At 32.2% G+C, this 19,413-nt stretch overlaps 2 protein-coding genes, 1 long non-coding RNA gene and 1 other non-coding gene across 7 annotated transcripts; 3 read left to right on the top strand and 1 right to left on the bottom strand.

Annotated features, from left to right (window-relative positions):
- The first annotated feature begins 3 nt into the window (after nt 1–3).
- On the top strand, nt 4–144 carry LOC112294914 (U4 spliceosomal RNA). The gene has a single exon (XR_002973484.1). It is a non-coding gene; the product is annotated as a U4 spliceosomal RNA (small nuclear RNA).
- A 1,128-nt stretch (nt 145–1,272) lies between these two features.
- LOC112294087 (uncharacterized) lies at nt 1,273–4,399 on the top strand. Of its 3 annotated transcripts, none has more exons than XM_024544236.3 (5): nt 1,273–1,619; nt 2,083–2,169; nt 2,602–3,126; nt 3,461–3,643; nt 3,773–4,399. In XM_024544236.3, exons 1-5 carry the CDS (start codon nt 1,503–1,505, stop codon nt 4,088–4,090), a joined length of 1,230 nt encoding a protein of 409 aa, XP_024400004.1. In that variant the 5' UTR covers nt 1,273–1,502; the 3' UTR covers nt 4,091–4,399. The 3 variants fall into 3 exon arrangements, with proteins under 3 accessions (XP_024400004.1, XP_073396074.1, XP_073396076.1); XM_073539973.1 differs by having other exon boundaries at nt 1,290–1,619; nt 3,776–4,399; XM_073539975.2 differs by having other exon boundaries at nt 1,290–1,619; nt 3,750–4,399.
- Nucleotides 4,400–5,931: 1,532 nt separating this feature from the next.
- On the bottom strand, nt 5,932–8,323 carry LOC112294130 (ADP-glucose phosphorylase). The gene is made up of 4 exons (XM_024544321.3): nt 7,605–8,323; nt 7,202–7,267; nt 6,700–7,008; nt 5,932–6,567 (listed from the first exon to the last, which is right to left on the bottom strand). The coding sequence occupies exons 1-4, from the start codon at nt 8,001–8,003 to the stop codon at nt 6,304–6,306; spliced, it is 1,038 nt and encodes a 345-aa protein (XP_024400089.1). The 5' UTR covers nt 8,004–8,323; the 3' UTR covers nt 5,932–6,303.
- A 2,932-nt stretch (nt 8,324–11,255) lies between these two features.
- LOC112294244 (uncharacterized) lies at nt 11,256–12,167 on the top strand. Of its 2 annotated transcripts, none has more exons than XR_002973277.3 (2): nt 11,256–11,495; nt 11,884–12,167. It is a non-coding gene; the product is annotated as an uncharacterized LOC112294244 (long non-coding RNA). The 2 variants fall into 2 exon arrangements; XR_016498004.1 differs by having other exon boundaries at nt 11,256–11,712.
- The last annotated feature ends 7,246 nt before the right edge of the window (nt 12,168–19,413 follow it).

Raw genomic sequence — 19,413 nt, 5'->3', positions numbered from 1 at the left:
TTCATCTTTGCGCTTGGGGCAATGACGCAGTTAGTGAGGTAAAACCGAGACGCGTCAATTGCTGGTTGAAAACTATTTCCAACCCCCCTGCGGTGCTCGCAAGAGCGCCCCAGAATTTCTGAAAGGTTGGCCCTAGGCTCCAACCTCCAATACTAATTTCAGAACCGGAAGATGTGACACCCATGATCAGGTCCAGGTATTGGCAGGTATTGATGTAGGCAGAATAAATATTTGTATTCCCTTCATGTAGTTCGGATCTCTTGAGATACAATGGTGCGACCCACGTCGTATTGAGAAAATGATGTGTATGTGTATACTTGCAAAAACAACAGACACATGAAAGTAATTGAATAAACCATAGGTTAAATGTATATATATAGATATATATATATATATATATATATGTGTGTGTGTGTGTGTGTGTGTGTATTATCACTTCCTAAAATTAACCTATACAAAGAAAGTTTAAATAAATTTTTATAACATGAACAATCGAATACTTTGATTAGCCTCAATGAATTATTTGTTCTATTCTTGATGTTTCCTTCTTGTTCCTTGTTATGTTTTACATGTATGCTATAATTTTAAAGTACATTTGAAAGTATACATGGTGTGCACTATTATTGTTTTTGTTTCTACTATGTCCTATTTGTAACATTTTTATAAATAAATATTAAATGATTTCTTCATATGCAAATATTCAACATTCAAGGAAAAATCATTCCAATTTGTGCATGTAAAATGATTTATATTTTTTTCTTTTTTCTTATTCTTTAAAACATACTTCAACGTAAGAACAGTATATTTTAGAAATAATTACCACTCGATAGAAAAGAAATCACTGACTAATATTATTGTTTTAAATGACTTGAAATCCATTGGTACATGCTCTGAGTACCAAAGGTATCATTTAAAAAAAAAATGAATCCTAGGTGGCAAAGCAACAAACATCTTTTTTAACTTGCCAATTCTTTTACATACGTTAGATTAATAGAGTAAAAAATATCTATATATATATATATATATACGTACTGTCTCCTAAGCTCATGTTTTGCAGCGTGTGCATCCTTTAAAAAATACCTCAAAATAGTACAAAAGAGAGAAGAAGAAAAGAAAAAGAAAAGAAAAGGTGGGAAACCATGTCTTTCAAACTTTTTGAAGGGGTGGTGAAGGTGTGCAGAGTGGACGAAGGAGAGCGGAGGAGAACGAAGAAGGACGCGGATGAACGAAAGCGGAACCTCGGAGAGCAGGAGCGGAGAAGGAAGAGTGAGAGAACGGGGGAGGGGCAGGGTTTTCGAAGTTTGAAGCTGGGATTTGCACGCAGGAGGCACAGGCATGATCATTCGTGTCGTGCTTGAATGCCAGCCAAAGCAGACAGATGAGCGGAGAAACGCAATGCGGGGGGCAGTTTGCAGCGAGATTGAATACTAGAGTTGGGTGTCTGTAGAGAGGATTGAAGTAAGCGTCGTTTTGGAGCAGGTGGGAGCGCTGACAAGGTCGTCATGGCATCATTTCGTGGACCGGGGGCGATGGCCGGGAGCAGTGGGGTATCGCCCGAGGTCGACCCCGCATTGTACCGCAACTTGGTGGAGATGATTCCTCTGATGGAGACTTTTATGGTGCGCTTCTTGTCTGCACGTTGACGACCTTCGTGTTCCTTGACCGCATTGGGAGGTGAACTTTGTTGGGAGAGCAGAATGTGCAGTTGGGTTTGGATAGGTCTGTTATGGGAAGCAGGCTTTGCAGACCTCCTCTTGGGCGACATTTGGAAACTTCATAGCTTTGGCATTGTGTTGGACTAGATGACTTGGAATGGCTAGTGTGTGTCGAGGGAATGGGCTCGTGTCAATATGTGAGGAACGCATATTGCCAAAAATTCTGTCGCCGTGACAGTTTGAAATTTCCTCACGGAAGGGTTGGGGGAATGTCATGAGAATGGTTCTCATATCTGTATTCTTGAGCGTATTGACTACACTTTTTGTCAATCGAAATTTCAAGTTCTTTGCAGGGTGGGGGGGGGGGTGTTTAATTTCTCTGACCTGTGATCTGCAATTACTTCGAGAATTTTTCATGTGTGCTCAGGAGCAGCAGGGATCTCGGACTAGCATGTTTGGCCGTCAGGCTTCTATGATCTACACACCTGCACCTCTCCCTAAATATCTGTACAAGGTCTTCACCCTTTCATTGCCTTGTTTAATGCAAATTTACGCACGTGGTTGATAAAAGTAGCCACTATTGCCATTGCTTGGCTGCAGTTAGCAGTTGCGTCTTCACTTGGTTTTCGTTGTTATAACTGGATGCTGAATCTCATGTCCAAACATTCGATGAAACGGGCCTCAATGTGACGTAGGGGATTTTCGTTTTTTGAGTAGGAATAATGATCCGAGTTTTTATAGATCAACACTTGGTTTTTATGGAACTTCTGATTATCTGACAGTAAAGATATCTCATATGCTTGAAGGGTTTTCCCGGTGAACAAGATTTGGGATTCACTGATACAGTAGGCTGCATCAAATTATAATTGTATGTTAGTATACTTTAGAGAGTGTGCTTCTTTTACAACCATTGGTTCTGACAACGTTCGTTGTTGTTTTGGCTTAGTCTTATGAGAATCCCTTGAAATCAAAAAGGGTGCCCATGTCCCCAAAGCTTGAACCGAGTCATGAAGATTCTAAAGAGGAGTGTACATGGGAGGAAAGCGAGAACATTCTTCGGCGCATTGATAGGGACCCGGCTCAAGAAGACTTCAACCAGGACTCACGCCATTTACTCGAAGAAATTGAGGAATTGAAGCAGAAGTTATGGGAAAAGGACTGCCTATTGGAGACACTTGGCCAGCTCTCCAATCAGACCCTATGTTCACAGGGTTCTCAGACTGATGCCGTGAACCAGACATCAAGTTCGCAATTTAAGAGTACAGAAGGTAATGGCTTACAGGAAGCACTATTTGAATGTAATAGTAAGCCAGGAAAGCACGCATCTCATGGAAATGGTGCAGTTCAGAGCAAAGATGAGAAGCATGAGGACATGAAGCTCTTGCAAGCCCAAATCGATCAGCTACGTCAGAAGTTGGTTGAAAAAGATAGCTATATCCAATCAGCTCAACTAGAACTACGTGAACATCAGGTGCGTGACTGCTCTCCTCTCCATATTTTTTGGGTAATGTAGTATTCTTCTATAAATAGAGCAAGAGCTTTTTCATGAACCTGACTGTCAGACCTGGGTTTGTAGCAGCTTTTCTTTGTTGCGTATATAGTAGACATATGGAAGGTGGGCTGTATCACCGTATTGCCCTTTCACAATGCCTGTAGATTATAAAAAACATACAGTGGTGCTACTAGTACGCAAGGAAGTAGTGATTTCAGGATCGAAGGCAGTACAAGTCTCGCATGTAACGAATGGATGAGTTACTCTTTTCATCGTGCTCCACTTCATTTAACAAGGGATGACCGATGTGCAGCAAGGGCTTGGAGAGTTGAATTTACTATTGGAGCAAGCAGAGCGTGGTATAGTGAAAAGGAGCCACAAAGCAAGTAGCATGGAAGCAGAATTGACTACCTTGCGTTGCCAGGTTTTGACTTTACGCTATCAACTTGATGCGGTTGAAGCTGCTGGACTCGTTGATGCCAGCCAGTCAGAACAGGTACATTCGTTGTGGTTTAACGCGAACGTTGGCACATTTAATTTTAATAGGGAGTCTTCCTGCATGTTCGTGCATGTGTGAAGTAATATGTGGGTTCTGTTGATAGATTGTGTTCATGTGCCTTCACAGCAGTTAAACACAGCCCGGGAAGGTCCACCGCACCGGGTGGATATGGTTTCCTCTATCTCATCAGAAGCACGTCAAAAGACAACGTTTCTGGTCTCCACGCCAGCCCCGAATGGCGAAGAACAGGTGAGCAGCGGGTCAGAAGGGTCCAAGGAAGAGAAAGAGGAGCTAGAGCTAGCGAGACGTAAATACCTGGCAGCTATCATGGCTGCACGCCAAATGCCTCTTAAAGAGTCTCTTGCAATGGTTGCTGAGTGTCGAAATCAACTGAATACCTTCCTGAAAGACATTCCTACACTTCACTGTTTGGGTGCTGAATAATATGGGATTGTGCACTTAGGATTGCCGTTGGTTACTAGTGTCGATTGTGTCATTCATCTGTCTTATCCACGGATCATCCGTGTACTTAGCTGACCTGCTTGTTCCAGATTATTCAGCACATAGAATTTGAGATTCTAGGCTTTGTGCTATCTATGTTTTCTCATCTCAGTTGATTAGCGGTAACACTCATTATTTCTGATCACAGGTAGTGGTTTGGTAATTTCAAGTCTTGGTCAGTTACCTTTCTGTAAAGTATCAAGTATATAGATGACAAACGATCCAATAAACATTCTGGTGGTATTGGCGTTATGATTGACTATTGAGTAATGAGGATCCATGTATGCGTGTGTTTACTGACACCCTTAATTTCCTTCTTTGAATGTTGGACTTTCTTTGAAATGCAACTGGATGATAGAATTATAAGCCACCCAGAACGAGTCCATTCATGTCATATTTCTGTATGCTAATTTTGACACATAACAAATAACAACAGTGATTATTTTGTTTCATTTCATTTTAATGTAAATATCATTAAAGTGTTAAGTGGTTTAATTTTTTTTTACTATCGTTATTATTATTATTACGATCCTTTCCAGTAGGCCACAAAAATTCAAATTCATAAGATTTGATGCTCTTAGAAGAACTATGTCATCATTTTGGTCAATCTGTAATTTTCCACTTATCTTTTAAAATTTAAGAACTCTATGCTTATAATTTTGTGTTATGAATCTTGAAATATAAATTGATGTAATACAGAAAGTATTCCTACTATCTCTATTATCTTTTGTATGAAACAAGGTAGTTGTTGATAGTCAGTTGTTTTATACTTATAGTTTTTTTCTTTTTCTTAGGTATTGATTAGTGCTTTCATTTGTTTTTGTATATGCATTATGTCATCCTTACTTTTGTTGTTTTACAAATAACAATGATAAACAATTAAAAGTAATAAACAATACAAATTTAGTTTCAATTTTAAATTAGATAATCTAGAATAAATTTAGAGTTATATCTTATTTTTTGGATGTAAAAAATTGGCATATGATACAAAGTCTTCAAAAAGTATAATATTGTAAAATCGCAAACCATACAATTGCATTTTTTTAATTCTTTATATTATTACTATTTTGTAAAATTTCATTTTGGAAACATTGATAACGTAATGAAAAAAATACCTATATTGCAGAAATGTTGCAATATGAACCTTCAGATTAGTGTATCATTTCTCTTTGAAAATTTCTGTTGTAAAAATTTATCATCATTTTAACTTTTTCTGAAATTACTAATAACTTTTTATAAATCAAATTTTAAACGTTTGCTCATAAAATGCTGTTATTTATATTCCATTATTCACAAAATCAAAACAGAAATCTATCATTAAATTACTTAAGCCCAAGTCATCTACCACAAGATATGATATTGAATGTTATTCTAAATGTATCTTAAATGGTTTGCTATGACAATTTTTATGAATTATTATTATTATTGAAATGAGTTAGTTGAATTATATATATATATATATATATATATATATATGTATTCTGGCCAAATGTGAAAACATACCAATCATTTATTACAAAACATCTCAAACCAAGAATATATTAAAATATTGAAAAAACATGTATGTGTTTCACATTCATTAACAAATGCTTTAAATTGAAAAATTAAGTATATAAATATATATATATATATATATATATACATTTGCATGCTAATATATCAACACCAACTCAGAAAAAAAGCACCTCCATCAAATTCGGCAACTGTATCGTATCAAATGGACAAACCTACTTGATAATAATAAACAGCCAAATGAATTTAAAAACCACGATAAATAAAGAAAATATTAAAAAAGAGGAATGGTGTAATGAATCTTGCATGCACAACAATTGTTCGAAGTGAGGTTTGAGAAGTTCGCCATGTCCGTCGAATCAAAAACAAAGACTTCAAAACTAAACCCTAAACCCTAACCCTAAACCCCCAATCCTAAACCCATTGACCATGCAATCGATCCCAGTAATACCCAGTTTCCGGGTGCCATTAAATGTGCCCTCAACGACAATGCAGAAGCGATTATTCGGATCAACATCGCAGTCTGTGCCTCTGTTGCTAGCAATACCCACATAAATATATGCATAAATATACACAAATATACACAAATACACAAACACAGAGGGAGAGATGGAGTTAACAAATGAGCAGGAAGGGAGGGATGTTCACGATGAGCCCACGTTACAGTTGCGGAGGAACTCGGCGGCTTTCTCCGGAGCAACAGGATTGATGTAGCATCCGCTGCCCATCTCGAATCCGCCGAGAGTGGTCAAATGCGGGGCTATGTCCAGGTACCAGTGATAATGTGCCAGGTTGAAATTCCCCTCCCCCAGCGGACTCGTCTGCAGCGTGTAATTGTATGGTGGGTACCTGAATGCCTGGTCTATCTTTTGCAGCGTCAGCTTCAGCATCCTCGCCATGGCTTGAATCTGTGGCATCAACACACCCCACATCTCTCTCTCAACGGCAATCCATACAATGCCCACTTACTTCGAGAAAGGTTGAAAGAATCTGGATCTCATTGAGCTGCAGAGTAATGCGTTGATGACATTGTGGGTTACCTCATCTTCGTTGATGGTTTCGTAGTTTGAGGCGTGGCGTTTGGGCAACAACCAAATCTCGTATGGGTACATGGGCGCGTATGGAGCGATGGTGACGAAGTGCTCGTTCTCGTCAATGAGGCGGCTCCGTTGTAGTTGGGTATCGTGTTTCACAACGTCGCATAAGATGCACCGCTTGTGCTTGTTGTAGTAGTCTTGAGAGCCGTCGAGTTCACACATTCTGTTGTGGGCTATGACTGGCAACGCGATCAATTGGCTGTGGGAATGGGTCATTGATGCTCCAGCTCTGTTGCCCCTGTTCTTAAACACCTGTCAATTTGCATCCCATCGCGATTTTGCCGTGTCAATGGTCGTCCTGCTCTGGGTGATAAGCAAGCATTTGAGCACGACCACAACCCTGTGAAGCGCTACAAGATTGTCCTAGATTGGGCAACAGATGCCGGGGCTTGTAAATCAAGAGGCCAAACAATTAGAAATGAAGAGCGACAACCAGCGTAAATACCTGACAAAATTTGAATCGTGAATCACTTTGAAAGAAGTTTATTCGTGCTTGATACGCTTTTAACACCTGCAACAACACAATTTCACTTCAATATTGCACAGCCACCTTCAACAACAGGGCAGTGTCGACGCTTGAAGAGACCTGGCGATCTGCTACACCATTCGCTTCACTCTAGGTACTCATTGCTGTGAAGCCTTTCTCACACCCGATCATCGTGCACGTCTCATTCAAGCGGGTTCTGCTGCTGGCGTGATCGGTACGCTTGCAATTCCAAGCAATTAAACTGACCTCAACACAATTGAAAAATTGCCCAGTACTGAAATTACGAGCATATCGCTCGAAAAACAGAAGAATCAAGGAGAAGAGGAAGAGTTTGGGAGCATGAAGCTTCTCGACAAAGTACCTCAGCTATGTGAGAAGCTGGAAGCTCTGGAAGAGTCAGTTGATGGTTGGGAGTTTCAATAATAACTTCGTGGCTGCCGAAACCGGGCAGGCGGCACGCGCCATAAACTGTTCCCTCCCCCTCTAATTTCAACTCACCGTCGTCCATGGACACAGCTGGATACTTATTCTTAATGACGCGGACTCGCCAGTCGGGTGCATCGTCTTGGTCACCGTCTCGAATTGCAAATGTCTCGTGCCCATTTACGTGTTCAAATCCATGACAAAAGGCACACGGGCCGACACTAGCTCCGTCTCTGCTCTGGCTGTCCGATCTGCTGAAATCCGTCGGCCGCTTCCCACGTTTGTCAGAGATTGTAATCCAGCTCTGCCGGAGTTGGTCCTTTCGAAGTTCAGCCATCTCCACCAAACAATTCCCCTCTGGAAACAGGAAAAAAAAAAAAAAAAAAAAAAAAAAAGGCTTCGAGAAAAACCCCACCCTAAATTGTCAAAATGTGCTCAAATCTTACGGACTCGAATCTCTGCAACAGTGACTTGGTTATGAAACACCTCATCAAATGCCTCTACGTCCGTGAAGTAAGAGATCCTGGCAAACGCCCTCCTAACCCTCAACGCTTTCCCATTTTGCATGCACCCCCAAACCAGAAGGTCAGGTCATACAATCGCATGACAAATTTGCTGCTACACTTCTCCTGAACACTTCTGCGAAGCGACGGATTCACTGAAATCCCCACTTACAAACTCAGCTACCCAAATTCACCAAGCCCACTTCCCTATACCAAAATCCTAGACCCCCCACAAAATCCATCGCTTGTCGTATCGTATCATGTCGCGAACGGACCTTTTCCATGCCGCACTTTCTCCAGAAATAACTCGAAAATATGTCTATTGTAGACTAGATCCTATGAAGGTGGAGGAATGATGTATTTTAATACAGGTGTTCACCTTTGTCACCACCTGAGTATAGCATGATTGTTATTTGTGATTGATGTTACATTGCTTAATTCATTGTGGTAGTAGAGCTAGGCCGTTTGAGAAACAAAAAATCAAGACTTTGCTAAAATAGTTTGTATTGCATTGTTACACTATCATAAGTGTTGTGTTGTGACTAAATTGATTGAATTTTCTTACAAGTTGAGTGGAATTGTTGTCCTTGTTCATGTAGGGGAAGGTGATGAACATCTATGAAAAAATATGTGTTTGCAAGAAACCATGCTCTATGGACCTATGAGTTACAAACATGAGTCAATGACTATATAGAATATGCTTAAAAAGAAAGATTTCTAAGACTTAGTTGAATAATTACCAAATCAAGTTTCTTCACATGAATTGGCAAGAATAACAAGTAGTTAACAACCAAATTGTTTTCCAAAATCTATAAGTAGATTGGAAAATAGTAAAAAAATGTTAAGATAATAATTTAGCTTTTATTGATTCTTTGACCATGTTTTTTGGTTAAAACATATTAAGATTATTTTTTGATTGAAAACATGATTCACATCTTAGACCCTTGTAAGATTTAGAAGTTCTTGAATGGATTATTATGAGTAAATACTATTTCAATTACAAGAATAAAACTTAATAAATAAAAATATCTTCAAATGACCAAGCAACAAGATGTATCTATCTTTATACAACATGCACATGTCATGACTTCTAATCTACAAAAAAGGCCAAATATTATTAAAGAATTTATACAATTAACTCAAATAGATATATTATATAAAGATTTAAAATTTTGAAAGTTAAAAGATCAAAAAACAAAAGTAGTAAATTCTAAAATTTGAATTATAATCATATTTATGTAAATCTAAGAATTATAGACCGTTTTTTAATATAATATTTAATATGTTTACTAAGTTATATAATCAAATCATATTTAATAGAACAATAATTATTATAATTCTTGGTTCTATAATATATTATTTAATTATAGGTTTATACTTATTAAATAAAAATATAATAATTTTAAAGTTTATAATCTATTTATAGATTTTTCTATCATTATAGTTTATAATATCAAAAGTAATAATAATAATAATAATAATAATTAATATAATTCAATAAAATTGTCAAATAACAAATAATTCCTTCTACAAGTGAGTATTTGTTTTTCTTACTTTTAGATAAGATCAATGTTTAATATAAAAAAGAATATACTTGTTTATTTATAATTATTTATTTATTCTTACTTATCAATACTTAAATAATGTAATTTGACTTATTTTAAATATCACCAAAAATATAATATTTTAAACCATATAAATTTTATGTAATAAATGATTCTTATTTTTAAGATATATATATATATATATATATATATATAGTAAAAATCTAAGATTAATAGATTATGTTATTCATTAGAATTGCACAAATATTTTGATTCTTTCATATTGTGATAAAGAAGTAGGAACCAAAAATAGATTTCTCTCTCTCTCCCTCTCTCTCTCTCTCTCTCCATATATATATATATATATATATATATATAATATTCTTTCATATGATTCATCACTTCAAATAAAATAATTTCTAATGACCAATAAAGATTTTGAAAATTGATTCTATTCCATAGTGCAAAATTAACTGCATATATTTTTCTAATAGTTAATTTATTTTTGTTGACCTTCATTAATTAACTAGGTAAATATTCTACATAAGTTTCAAAAACAAAAATACTCTTAGATAAATAAAAATATTAGTACTAATTTATCATATTCCTAAATATGACTTTACATTACAAAGTTATCATTTCTTGCTATAAATTTTATTTTGATATTAAGTAATTTTATATAGACTATGTTTGAAAAATAACAATCTAATATAGTTTATAGAAAAAAATTATTAGATTTATTATCCATTTATTCTCTCTCTCTCACTTTCTTTCTTGCTTTCTTTCTTTCTTTCTTTCTTTTTCTCTTTCTTTCTCTCTCTCTCTATATATATAATTTAAAATTTTATTTTACACATCTATAAATAGTTGTATAATTATTTTCATATACAACATTGATTTATGGTTATTTGTGATGTAATTTTTATCCACCACATTGTATGGAATATGCGTATTAGAAATTCTAATGAGAAGATATAAAACATATTTTTTATTTTATAAATAAGATTTTTGGCTTATTTTTTAAAAACTTAAAATATATATTTTTTTTAAAATGAAAAAAAAGGTGTAAAAGATGACAATAACAATAAAAATAACACACACACACACACACACACATATATATATATATATATATATATATATATACATGCTTATTCATTAGTTTTTGAAATCATATATCCATATTAAAACTATAAATAAATAAGTAAAATCTATAAATATAAAATGCTCATATCTATATCCCCATGGTGTCCCACTGTCAAGTCCTTAAAAAATTTAAATCTCGTTCTAGAAAATGGTTTATAATTACTAAAAATAACTAGTATTGATGTTATTTGATAAAGTTTATCATATTTGTGATTTTAAGTTTGATTTTCCCCAACAATTGTGTAAAGCCAACAATGTGAGCTGGGACAAAATTGACTTGGCAAACATGAGTTATCCGACGTTTTCCAACGTTCTCGAACAGGATCCCAACGACACAGGACAATGGGACACCATGGGGTTTGAAAGATGGGGTCGGAAATAGGCGCAACCGAATATAGAAGGATGAGGGATAAACTACATCCATCATCCTGTAAACCCATCCACTAAGTCCTCATTCATTGGAGGCATATTCCAGAGTACAGTCCTCCAGAGGCACCAGTCCTGTGATGTGGAGCCCAGTGGAACTTGCAGAGGGCCTTTGAGTCTCGAGGGGATTGAATTAGGGTTCGTCAATGGTGCAGGGGTTTGGGGTGGCCGGAGCAGCTTTGTTGCACTGCGCGGTGTTCATAGGCGGAGGTAAATTTTTCTGTGGGAGCTCTACGTCGGGGGAGAGAGAGATCCACCAATACGGAATTTTGATTCGTTGTACGGTGCACAGTGGTTGCTGCATCAGGGGATGCGTTAGGATATGTATTAGGTTTTGAGGGGCTTGCGTATTGCGTTGGGTGGCTTTCGGTGTTCCCACGCGTATCATTATTGTTGAGATACCTCACTTCTCCTTTCAGTCTTCAATGTGGGATAGCCTTAAACCATTTCTTTTGTGCCGCTCTGTATCGTGTATAAGTTAATTTGCCTTATAGGTGTCTTGTCGGATTGTAGTGTCAAGCCCCCGTGTTTTGATGAGCATGAGCGTTGTGTGGGAGGTGATTACATGTCTGCACAACTGATCCGTTTCCTGTGCCAGAGAGAGGGTCCAGTTTGACTTGAATGGAAGTCGCGAAGTGCTTTTTGGTGGAGAGCACTTGAGCCGCGCGAAGTTTTGTTGAATTCTTCAACGCCTGGTGCATGTGTATTTGGAAAGCGGCGCTGTGCAAGTCGTGGTGGATCATTTGCGGACAATGTGAACGATGAGATGTAATTTTCTTAAAACCTTATTGAGAAATGGCAACCTTACTTGTCATACTTGCCTTGGTGGCAGATTGTTGAACTTCAATTTAAGAGCCTCTTTTGGTATTCTCTACGACAAAAGTTCTCAAAAGTGACTTGTGTACTTTGTTATGCTCACTTTGGTTGGTTTGTGGTAATACCCTTGATATTGTTGTATGATAATTTAGTCCTTGTTCAGAATATTGCTGCGACTAGGCTTAGTGTAGTTCTAGGAACGAGAGTGCTTGAGTGAAGCGTTTGTTTTATCGTGTAAACTTTTAGGGCAGTTCTAGGATTTATTCTCATGAGAATTTTATGCTATATCTTCGTAGTGGTGGTTGCGAGCCTTTCTGCTCTACGTTGGCGGGGTTTGAGAGCGTGCGTTAGTTGGAGGGAATTTTGTTTTGCTGTGATGTTGGCCGTTGTGAGATGTTGTATCTCACTTATTTTCTTGCTGGTATTCCCGAGGTTTCTAATGAGTGCAATCCAATCGTTTGGCTGAGTTGGTGACCAATCACTCTTTGGTGCTAATTTTGCAATTGAGATTTGCTGGAAAGATTGTAATGTGTACAATCACACTATCCCTTGCTTGTGGCACATGTTGCCCTATTGTAACAATGCAATGATTTTATGTCTCCATGAGAAAAGACCATGGGAGATTGGTATTGGTAAGGTGAAAGATTGCCTTGATGGAAGTTTCAAAAAAGAATTTTCTAAAGTTATCTTTATGAGATTTTCAACAAGGATGTTTGTTAATTACATGAAAGATATAGTTTGATTGGATGCTTTTTGGAACTTGAGTGGGTTTTTCTTTTCAATTAAGAAGGTGGGTGCCTTTAATTCACTTTGTGTTAGGATGGCCAATACTATGCATATTATTTGTATATTATTGTTGATAGATTATTTGAGTTGTATATAAAAGTTTGTTAGGTAGATTTTTTTAGATACAAGTCATTTTAGATTAGGGATTTTGATTTGAGATTATTAATTTTTACATTAAAGTTGTAGATTGAAATGAAATTATCATAATATACATAGAAATTAAATGATGGTTTTAGGATTATTTAAGATTGTTGGTTTAGTTTTAGAATTATAAATTCATTTTGTAGGATGGAAATTTGTATAGTTTATGAAAAGATTTGTATAAGTGATGAAATTTATTCATTGATTGTTTTAAAACAAAAGGTGCACTTAGAGTGCCAAAATCTTAATTATTAGGAGAAGATTAATTTAAAGAGATTCAAGACAAAGAAAAAAAAAGTTTTAGAAGAAAAAATATAATTTGGTATAAAAATCTTAGTATAAATTGCAATGTTAGAAAGCATTTTCTTGAACATCATTTTTCCATCCTTTTGGAGGCATCAATTTAGCATCATTAATCAATTAGAGAAATTTGGAATGTATAAGAATCAAATATAATATGTGGATGAAGCATAATATGAAGATTGGATATGTATGAAACTATTACATGTAGCCAATCAAAGTCTATCAACATCATATTTTTTATTTCATGAAATAGCTTTTGTAACATTCTCTAATTTTTTTTTTACATTACTCTAGTAAATCAAATTATGGTTTTGAATTGAAAACTATAGTAATTTATTAATCAATCTAAGTTTTTAAACCCACTTCTTTAGCAAAAAAAATTGTTTAGGAAAAAATACTATATATATATATATATATATATATATAAATAAATTTATGTCAAATAGACATAGGCTTTTATTAAATTCACCCACCAATCAAGAAAAAAAAACTGACTTCTACATTTATTTCTTTATTATTAGATCCAAAACCAATGAAAATCAACCACATTCATCATAATTACCATATTCTTTATCATAAGTAGATTGATTTAATAAAAACCTTGGTCTATTTAACATTCCTACACACACACACACACACACACACATATATATATATATATATATATATATATATATATATATTTCCTAGAGGAAATCCATGCCATTGGATACAAAAAAGTTTGAAAATAAAATGTAGGAACTTATTATCTTATGCCATGCAAATCTACAAAATTAGTTCTAAGATCACTTACAAATTGATCAATCTATAAAGGTACAAACCCTCAAGTGCAACATAGTATCAAGAAGTCTTAAAAGTGAAGATTTCAATTCTTAGAAGATTGTGAATCAATAAAAAATAAAAAAATAAAAAAAATCAAATTCAAATTTTTTAATGGTGTTTTTTATCAAAAAATTAAAAAATGTACATAATTTTTACAAATCTATTGAACCATACTGAAATTTTTCTCTTTAGAAAATTAATGTGGCATTTAGTGTCAATTTTTTTACTTGGGGCTTCAATGTGTTAAGAATCAAAATCCAAATAATTTATTCCATATAGTGTTGTTGATGAAAAAGATTTTTTTTGTACTTTTAATTTTTTTTTATCTATTTATCTATTTTAACTTCTTTTATGTATTTATTTTAAAACTTTAATAAATCAAAAATTTTAAATTTATTCAAAAACTCTATATTTCATTTTTTAATTTATATACCATTTCCTCAAACTAAAAATTTAATTACATTTACACATACATAAACAAACTAGGTTTACTTGTTTTTTTGTTTGTTTTGTTTTTTTTTTGTTTGTTTTTGTTTGTTTTTTTTTTTTCATAACTGAACCAAGATTATTGAATTATAAATTAATTTTTTTAAATCAATTGAATTTTCTAAAATATATTCAATAAAGATATTTCCTTGAGGCATCAAATTTTGAACATATCAACAAAAAATGAGGTCATGTGTAACATCGAATTTCTTAAAAACCATATGTGTAAAATTATACCAATTCATTTATAAATATACATCTATCTATAAAAGAACAATAAATGATACAAAATTATTAATTATTAGAAATTTATTAGATGAATTGTTTTAATATAAATGTGTACTATTGACTACAAAAAAATTGTAAAATCTTAATTTGTGGTTGGTTAGTCAAAAATTGACCACTTTTAAAAATATATAAGAAAAAGAATATATTTATTAGAATAAAACAATTAATGTTTCTTCATTTTAATTTACAAACATATTTTTTATTTGTAAACCATTATTTATAACAACAACTTCATTAGCAGTTGGAAAATTGTAATATCTTTTGTCAACATCTTTACTAAAGTGAAGATGAATGTGTATATCATCACTGCTTTTTCTTCTTTCTCTTGCTTTAGATAATATTTCATGAGCTTGTCAACAAAGTGGAAAAAATACATGATATTTTCTTGAACATTCTTGAAGTTTTCACATTGTTTGAACTGACAAATTTTTATTACATGCCATCCTTGCTTCATGTACAATATTGGAATCATAAATGTAAAGTTACATAAAACTTGTTTCTATATCTTATTCTATAAAAAGAATATCCATTTGATGCCAAAGCTCTCTATGTATGTAAAAGCTATATAGACCATATGCTTATAATATAATATTATCAATTTTTGCACCAAGAAATGTAAATAAATGTGTACAATTATATTGTCAAATAATATTCCAAAACTCCTTGGTTTATTCATCTTGTCCGTCAAGTAGTTGTCTAATTAATAATAGGAGATTTTCAAGAAGTGGAAGCTCAATCTTTCTATGAAAACAACATGTACCATATAACATGTGGATTTAATTTTGTTGATGGTATGGTTTGCTCATCTACCCAATGGAGTACCTTCCAAAATCAAGTTATATCTTCAATGTCTTTACTACTTGATTTCAATCCATTATTAATAATTTACATGCATACTGAAATTTTTTATCAAAAATCCAAATCATGTATATATGTATTCTTTTATAATTTAAATTATCTTAATTATTTATTGAAAAAAATATACGTATTATTAATTATATTTAATTTATGGAATATTAAAATATTTTGAGTAATTAATACTATGATTAACTATTTTACATTTTTTTATTCTTAGAAAAGCCTATTGTGAATTTGATGATTAAAATATCATACTTCATTTTAATTAAAAATATTACTCTTGAAGTACTGTTTTTTAATTAATAATATTGAACTACAAATTACTCATAAAAGAACCAAATTAATAATATAAAATTTGCAACATTTATGTAAAATCAAAATATTATTTGCAATTTCACTATTTATACAATTGAATACATAAATAAATACAATGGTCAATTTTTTTGATCTTTGTTAATCATGTAATTGTAGTACAAAATCAAAAATTATTTTGTATATGTATATGTATATACATAAAATCATAAATTTATATCTTCTTCATTTTTAATAACTTGAAAAATGTGCACAAATGAATTTGTGGTTATGAAAATACACTCACCTATACATTTATATTATAAAAGTAAAATAAAATCAGAATATTATTTAAAATTTTCTTTTAATTATTTTATTTTAAAATTTTTATTCAAAAAAATATGAATGTTTGGATTTTATTAATAGAAGATCCACCTTATATAAATTATTTAAAAATTCTAAATCTAATTATAATTATAAGACAAATCAATCAGATACATCTAAATTACATTAAATACTTGTATTTTGGTTTGTGATTTACATGATATAGGTACGCATAAAAAATAGAAAAAAACATAAATCATAAAATATAAAAAAAAATCCATTATATCTTTAAAACTTGTAGTCATAAAATTATGACTAGATTTTTATTTATTTTTAAAATTATTTAATTTGAAACTATTGATAACATTCAAAAATAATTAAAATGTTCTTGCACTTAAACAAATAATGTATATTGATAATTTACAATACTCAATGATTTGATATGAAAAATTAAATGATGATAATCATTTTAACAACTATAGAATCTACCAAATATAATGTAATATATAGAATTTGATTTTTTTTTATTTAAATAGAAAAAAAATTTATCAAATTTTTGTGACAAAAGTTCTTTGTTTGGTAAATTTTTGTCTAAAAGAATGAATAAGAAACTAACAAATACCAAATGTTGTGTTTTTTTTGAATTTTTTTATTTTATTATTTCTAATTTGTAACTTATGAAATCTACAATCATTGTTGTAGTCCACTGCATTAAAGAATTAATTCAAATCAATTCATGCCACAACCATCCTGATGTTGATGACAAAAGCTCTATCTTGCTTTGCCTTTGCAATGGATCAATGTTGTTCTTGAAAAATTGCATGTAATCTTAATGTCTTTGCCACTTTCTCTTCATTCCTTGTGTCCTCAAAGCTCAAAGGCAAAAGAAAGTTGTTTAATTGGGGTGATGCTTCAATGATGCATGATAGTTGCAATGCCTTTCCTTAGTTGTATAATAATACAATACAACCATTATGTTCTGTCAATTTATCTTGCAGGAGATATTGCCTCCTACGGCATTGATCTAGAATAATTCCATGAATTCTCTCTCATTTAAGGTAGCAGATTATGGATTTTCAGTAGCTCGATATGAAAAAAATAAAATAGTACAAAAATTTTCAAAAAATAAAAATATTTAGCAAAAGTAACTCACTTATGGATGGGAGAAGAAAGAGTAACTGATAATTAATTGATAATCTTGGTTCAATTCAATATTATCATACTTCAAGGTATATCAAGTATTCACAATCCTTCTTCAATTCAATTATGTCTTAAAAAGAAGATAACTTTGAAGTAAATCTAACAACTAAAATTCAAAATAAAAAAAAATAAATTGATATATCAATGAAGATGTCATTAGATACTGCCAAAGTTATTTATATATTTATATCAATGCAACAATCTACAAATGCCACTAAGCTTCATTTATATTCCTCTCTTCTAGATAACTATCATAATAATTATCATATAATTTTATTATAGTATCTTGTTAGAGGTGGAGGCCATTTTATCCCTAATTATATACAAGGTTTTTTCAATTATCATCTTCATATATTCTTCTTTGTTGATTAAGATGATACATCTTGTGTTTTTCATTGTGCCAGTTACTTAATTCTTATTGCTATTGCTATTCGAAGAATTATTCCATATAATACATTAGTTTCTTATATAAAATATTATTGTTATAAATATAAATATATACTCTAATAAATACTTATATGATTAAATAGAAGTAGATAAAAATAGGTTAATTTCATAATACCTTTTAGATAAGCTTCCTAAAAACTTCATAGATGCTACTTTGATTTACATGTGTTTGTAGTTGATTGATAGGTTAATGAAGAAATTCTTCCTTTACATGTAGCAATTAAAGATCATAATAGTATAGTAATAATTAATGTAATAAGATCTTCCTTCAATCTAGTTATTTTAGGATTATCTTGATTAAAAAAATATAATCCTTAGATAGATTGGATTTCTTATAATCTTAATTTTTTTGATAGTTTAATCCAAAATCCCAGTAGTCAAATAAAAATACATAGTTCTAGTATATCCAAATCCTTATTGGTAGGTACAAGAACTTTTATACATGTCGCAAAAAAAGGATTATCTTTTGTTTTATATGCCACACCTATTTCTAATGGCAAGAAGACATCAAGTAGTATTTTTAGCCAATATCAAGACTTTTAGGACGTTTTTGAAAAAAAAAATACAGATATTCTTCTAGAGCATCATCTTTATAATTATTCCATTGATCTTCAAAAAGGAGCTCCACTACCACTTGGACCAATCTATAGCCTATCACTAAATGAGTTGGTTGCACTTAAAGCATATATTGATTAGAACTTAGCTAAGAATTTCATACGTCATTCTAAATCTTTAATCGAGGCTGCAATCTTATTTGTGAAGAAAATAGATAGATCTTTGTAGATATATATAGACTATTAAGGACTCAACAAGATTACCATTAAGAATAGATATCTTCTATCTTTGATTTTAAAACTTTTTGATTAATTTAATCAAACAAAGATCTATATAAAAATAGATCTACGAAGAGTATATAATTTGATATGTATTAAAAAAAGAAATGAATGAAAAATTATATTTTAAACTAGATATGGATATTATCAATATAATATCATGTCTTTTGGACTTACAAATATACTTTCTTTTTTTTAACATTTAATAAAATATTTTTTATGCATTTCTTCATAATTTTGTCATCTATAATTTAGATGACATCTTAATCTGTTCTAAGAACATATAAGAGGATGAAATTCATGTTCATTGTGTCTTACAAAAACTTAGAGATGCAAGATTATATACTAGGTTTAAAAAAAATGTGTATTCTATATTACTTAAGTTGACTTCTTAGAATACATTTTTTCTAATGAAGGATTAAAGATGGATCTGAAAAAAGTCCAGACTATCATAGATTAGAAGATTTCAAAAACAGTATGAGACATGCAATGTTATTTGGACTTTGCCAATTACTATCAAATCTTCATTAAGA

The sequence above is a fragment of the Physcomitrium patens genome, chromosome 17 (genome assembly GCF_059467195.1).
Source record: "Physcomitrium patens ecotype Gransden chromosome 17, ASM5946719v1, whole genome shotgun sequence".
NCBI classification, from domain to species: Eukaryota; Viridiplantae; Streptophyta; class Bryopsida; order Funariales; family Funariaceae; genus Physcomitrium; species Physcomitrium patens.
This window is presented reverse-complemented; position numbering and strand designations above follow the sequence as displayed.

Coding starts and splice junctions, on each gene's coding strand:
- LOC112294087 (XM_024544236.3), top strand. CDS start 1,503: ATGGCATCATTTCGTGGACCGGGGGCGATGGCCGGGAGCAGTGGGGTA. Junction 1,620..2,082: donor CTCTGATGGAGACTTTTATG/GTGCGCTTCTTG, acceptor ATGTGTGCTCAG/GAGCAGCAGGGATCTCGGAC. Junction 3,644..3,772: donor ATGCCAGCCAGTCAGAACAG/GTACATTCGTTG, acceptor GTGCCTTCACAG/CAGTTAAACACAGCCCGGGA.
- LOC112294130 (XM_024544321.3), bottom strand. CDS start 8,003: ATGGCTGAACTTCGAAAGGACCAACTCCGGCAGAGCTGGATTACAATC. Junction 7,268..7,604: donor CAGCTTCTCACATAGCTGAG/GTACTTTGTCGA, acceptor GTGTTGTTGCAG/GTGTTAAAAGCGTATCAAGC. Junction 6,568..6,699: donor AAACCATCAACGAAGATGAG/GTAACCCACAAT, acceptor TTGATGCCACAG/ATTCAAGCCATGGCGAGGAT.